Source organism: Pinus tabuliformis, chromosome 4_1 (assembly GCF_031772625.1).
Source record: "Pinus tabuliformis cultivar Carrire ecotype Pingquan chromosome 4_1, CPIR1, whole genome shotgun sequence".
Lineage (NCBI taxonomy): Eukaryota > Viridiplantae > Streptophyta > Pinopsida > Pinales > Pinaceae > Pinus > Pinus tabuliformis.
The window spans coordinates 685,701,768-685,707,279 of NC_142303.1; the positions used below are offsets into that span (position 1 = coordinate 685,701,768).

Consider the following 5,512-nt stretch of genomic DNA (forward strand, 5'->3'; position numbering starts at 1 on the left):
GAGACATTACTTGATGTATAAGGAGTTTATACTTTATTCAAACAATCATGCATTGTAGTACATTATGCAACAGCCAAAGCTTAATCAGAAACATGCAAAATGGGTAGAATATCTTCAAAGTTTTAATTTTGTATTAAAACATATAACTGGCCAATCAAAAAAAGTAGTAGATGCCTTAAGTAGAAAAAGAATTTTAGTTCAAGAAAGTCAAATTCAAGTGTTGGGTTTTGATTTTATTAAGGAATTATATGAGAAAGATTTAAATTTTAAAGAGGGATTCGAAGATTGTAAGAATCATGTTTTGTTAGACAAGAGTAAGTCGCTGGATTATTTCTTGCAAGAAGGACTGTTGTTTAAAAGAAATCAGTTGTGAATACCAAATTGTTCTATGAGAGAAAATTTGATCAAGGAGAAAAATAGTTGTGGACTTGGAGGACATTTTGGTGCAAATAAGACTTATGAGAAGTTGAACCAGTTTTATTTCTGGTCGAAGATGAGATCTGAAGTAGAAAAGTATGTGAAGAATTATAAAGTTTGTCAGTATGCAAAGGGAAGGGGCCAAAACATAGGTTTGTATGTTCCATTACCTATTCCAAATAGACCTTGGGATATGGTAAGTATGGACTTTGTTTTGGGTTTACTAAAAACTCAGAGAGGCAATGATTCAATTTATGTAGTAATTGACAGATTTTCAAAAATGGCACATTGTATTCCATGTTATAAAACTAGTAATGCTACTCATATTGCAAATTTGTTTTTTAAAGAAATTGTAAGGTTGCATGGGTTACCTAAGAGCATTGTTTCAGACAGAGACACCAGATTTTTGATCATTTATGGAGGACCTTGTGGAAGAAACTTGGTACTAAACTGAGTTTCAATTCTACTTATCGGTCTCATACTGATGGGAAGACAGAAGTTGTAAACATAAGCTTGAGTAATCTTCTGAGCAGTCTTGCAGGTGAACATCCAAAACAGTGGGATCAAATGTTGGCACAAGCTGAATATTCTTATAATGATTCTCCTAACAAGAGTACAGGGCATAGTCCATTCCATATAGTTTATGGAATGCACCCAAGAGGAGTGTATGAATTAAGATATTTTGGTAAAGCTGAAATGAGGACTGCTCAAGGAGAAGATTTTGCTTCAGAGATTCAAGAAATACATCAACAGGTAAAACAACATTTACAGGATAGCAACACAAAGTACAAAAACATAACAGATTTGAAGAAGAGATAAGTCAATTTTGAAGTTGGAGATTTGGTTTTGGCACACCTAAGGAAGGAAAGATTTCCAAAAAAGGAGTATAACAAGTTAAAATTTAAGAAAATTGGACCATGCAAAGTCTTAAGGAAATTGAATTATCCCATGGTGTTGGAATATCTTCAAGTTTCAATGTTTCTAATTTGTACAGGTATGAAAAGGGACAAGCATATGACACAACAGAAGACAAGGAAGAACAACAGGTGGATTGGGTAAAACAGTTACCTACAACAAAGGCATTGCAACGAGAGAAGATATTGGATAAGAGAGTGTTTAAAAGCATGAGGGGACAGGAGTATTTCCAGTACTTGGTTAAGTGGAGAGATCAACCAATTGCTTATGCTACCTGGGTGACAGAAGCCATGCTACAATTGTTGGGCAATTTTGTAGAAGAGCTCATGGACAAGAGCCCATGAAGAATTTTGTCATCAGGAGCATGATGCAGGAGCATGAGGCTTGAAGACAAAAGACTTCGTTTTTAATCCAAAAATCCAAAAAAAGATTACAAACAAAGGAGTGGGATCCTTTAGCTGTCATTTTACAAAGTTTTCTAGATAGGATTTGAGTTAGAATATAGGTATTTGAATGATTTTGTAATTACTCTAAATAGTTCAGACTTAGTTGAGATTCTCGAGGAGAATATAATGTAGTTTAGGTAATTATATAGGATTAGATAGATTCGATCCATTGATTGAGGATCAGATTGTTCAATGTAAGTTATTTATGTAAGTTTTAAACTATTGTAAGGGGATTTGGCTGGATTTAGCTATGGAGAACTAGACTGTAAAAATTGAAATATCTCTGTGTCTCTGTGTATTCTGCACATAAATGGTCAATCTCGAAGGGTTGAAATTCCTTAAAAAATTCTCTGAGTTCTGTTGATTTTCAATTCAGCCTTTAAAATTAGAGGTTGGTATAGTCATGTGTTATCGCGCTTAAATCTTTATTTCCGTGTATTAATATAGTCGAAATATACTTTAAAGAAATATAGCTAGACAGAGTCTAAACTTGGCAGAAGGCAAATACTTGGCGGAGCAGAGGAAAACCCGATAAAAGCCGTGAGAGCCTAAGAAAAGATCTGAGTCATCCGATCAACAGGCACAGATCTAACGGTGGTCACGCGCTCATAAGTGCGAACGTTAACCTAGAAAACGGACGCGAAAAATCATTCAACTAAGTTAATAGCTCAAAAAATCGGAACCGTTGATTAAAGGAGGCCGATCCAATGATAGTCATGTGGTTAACACGCAGAGGATTTAATTTGGAAATCGGACGCGATAATGTATGTAATGTGATTTATTCTAGTTGAGGTCTGGTCAATCACAGCCATTCATTGTGAAAGGTGCGATCCGACGATGATCGTGTGGTAAAGGTACACACAAGTTAATTCTAAGTTCGGACCCAAGAAATTATAAATTTCGACTTTTTTTTCCTTTCAGTTCCATGGTAAGTGAAGTTCTGCCATATTCTGAGTAATAATAACAGTTCTGTTGTTTTGAGAAGAATAGCTAAGTTTGGAGGCGGATGACTAAAACTCCAAGGAAAACAAAAAAAGAACTTCCACCCGCACTTGAGGAGATCGTTTCTGGATTTGAACGTTTATCCCTTAAACCTGCAACCAAACCACCAAACTCACTTATACCTAACTTAGGAGATAAATTCATTTTCTTTATAACTTATCTCATTAATGATAAAGATTTGGAAACCTTGTATTCTCCTAAACTTATGTTGATGAATCAACTTTATAAACCAAATGAAGTGGAAATATGCTATCCATGCCCAAACAGAGGCCAATAAATTGAGTGGACTTGAAAATTTATGTCCATCATTGATATAATTTCCAATTTTATTTTTTCTTTTTATCTTATATCCTTTTAATGAATTTTGACGCTGTGTTTAAATTTAAAATTGTGATTGATTAAAAATTAATCATATTACAATGATCTCCAATTCGGCCAGAACTTTTTGTCTCATTATTTAAATATTAACCATGTAGCTGGTCGAAAAATCTTATCCACAAGTCATTTAATAAAACCCTACATTATTTATCGTTGTCGTACCTTGCGCTCTAGTTGTTATATAAGGTAGCGCGTGATTATGTTTGGAAACTGATAATTACTTACTTTAGGCACTCTAATCCACTTAATTTTGCAACGGAACGACTCGAATGGCACTCATTCGGGAATATCTTATCGAAAACTGGATGCTTCGATTGACGGAAGCATTGCCGAGTCTTGTGCTCGCACACCATGCACACAAATAATTACGGATATTATAACTCACTGATGCTCAGAAATTCGAATGCCACTTTGGTTGGCATTGAAACTGCAACTTGGTGGCTTTTTTCCACGACAGTCGTTAAAATGAATATCTACAGTCTTGTATGGTGGAGTTTTGCACAGAGTATTATGATTACCATGGCTCGTCAGTACTTTGCGTCGGGGAGATTAATCTGGTGGGATTCGAGGGGTGTTTAATATTGGGTGTTCAAGTTTGACAGAATTCCATCAAGCTTCACAATTGTGATGATAGCATTTATATTCGAGGGGTGTCAATATTGGGCGTTCAAGTTTGACAGAGTTCCATCAAGTTTCACAATTGTGATGATAGCATTTATTTTTGCATTTAATTGTGGGTATCATTATTTATTTTTCATTTAATATTAGGACACTGTAAAAGTATTCAAATTTGACAGCACGTTACATAATCTTGGCAATAGTATCCCACTTGTGAATGAGACAACACTGCTATTTCCGCACAGCTGCCTCTGCTTTCTTGGTTCTAATGGTAGGCCATACTTTTATATCATCTGCCTCAGGATTTACATTTCTGCATACAGTGCAATCCATCTCAGTATTTTCCATAATGCTATAGATTAGCGAAATTAATTGGGATTATGGGCAGTCACATTTCCTGCGTTTCCTCTAAAGTTCATGTTCCCCACAATATAGTGAAGGTCATAGCATTGTATGGCGAGGTCATAGAATTCCAAAGGGCCATGAAAGCCGCAGAGGTAATGCTGGACAATCCGCAACACTTTGTTTGTCACGCCACTTCCTTACAAACTGGGCACCGGATCATAGCGCTTTCAGCAGACGAGGAGCTAGAGTTAGGGCATCTATATTTCCTTCTCCCCATGCAGAAACTCTACTCCTCGCTCTCCACTGCGGAGATGGCTTCCCTTGCTTTTAAAGCCGACTTGGTTGTTCACAAGTCGAGTCCGCATCACAATAGCCTGGTCAGAATCTTCCCCGTGCTAGGCGACCTGTGCATGTTTCATGCAGAGAGAAAATTGACCACCGTGAACGACGGAAATGGAGAAATTAACAGTGCTAAAGTCGAAGGAGCAGAACCAAAGAATAATGTGATGCAGAAATTGCGAGTGGGCGACGCGTATGATATTCGGGAGATGAGGGAAATAAACATGAGATTCACGAGGCGCAGATATTGGAAACCTATGTTGGACACCATAACCGAGAGCCCCAGTTAACCTCATTGCAGATTCGGGTCATCCGAGGGCCTGCCATACAGTCACAAAATCAATGGCTGACCTTTTTGGCTAGGCCATCAGATGACCCGGGTCTACAATAGGGTTAGGGTTACAGTCCGGTTCGGGTTAATATCAGATGGTCCGAGTCTACAATAGGGTTAGGGTTACAGTCGGATTCGGGTTAATATCAGGTAGTCCAGATCTGTCAAGAGAGGTTAACTGTCGCCTAATTTGTCACAGTGGGTTGTCTTTCTCTGCGTATATGAAGGAATCTCCTCCTGCACAGATTGACTGAATTACATAAGTTTGCAATGTGAGTTCCCTGTGGATATGTTTCGGTCGTGACTCAGATCTGTTAATTCGGAAAGTGGTCAACGTTTTGCAGTCGGCACTAGACCATGAAAAGCTGTTTTATTCCGTTGTATGGTAGTGTTCCAATTTGTCAGAAACTTTGATAACTCCAATCAAAAATGCAAAGGGCTACTATTTCAATGTATAGATATGAGAAATATGTTGCTATTATAGCTGGTCATTGAAAGCAATAAATATGGGCTTTTCTATGCGAGGAATTTAAATACTGAACAAATTCTTCGCTGGCCTTTCAATCTGTGTACGGTTTTGTACAAAAATTATGTTTTGTTAAAAAAAACATGCCTTTCAGTCTGTAAAGGTTTTTGTAAAAAGTTCTGTTTCGTGAAGAAAAGTATATAGTTATAGGTGGTAATTGAAATGTATATACAGTCCAGGAGTTTGATATGAAGT

At 37.0% G+C, this 5,512-nt stretch overlaps 1 protein-coding gene across 1 annotated transcript; it reads left to right on the forward strand.

Moving 5' to 3' along the window:
* Positions 1–4,156: 4,156 nt before the first annotated feature.
* On the forward strand, positions 4,157–4,750 carry LOC149177993 (uncharacterized). Its single transcript, XM_089421945.1, has one exon. It carries the CDS (start codon positions 4,157–4,159, stop codon positions 4,748–4,750), a length of 594 nt encoding a protein of 197 aa, XP_089278071.1.
* The last annotated feature ends 762 nt before the right edge of the window (positions 4,751–5,512 follow it).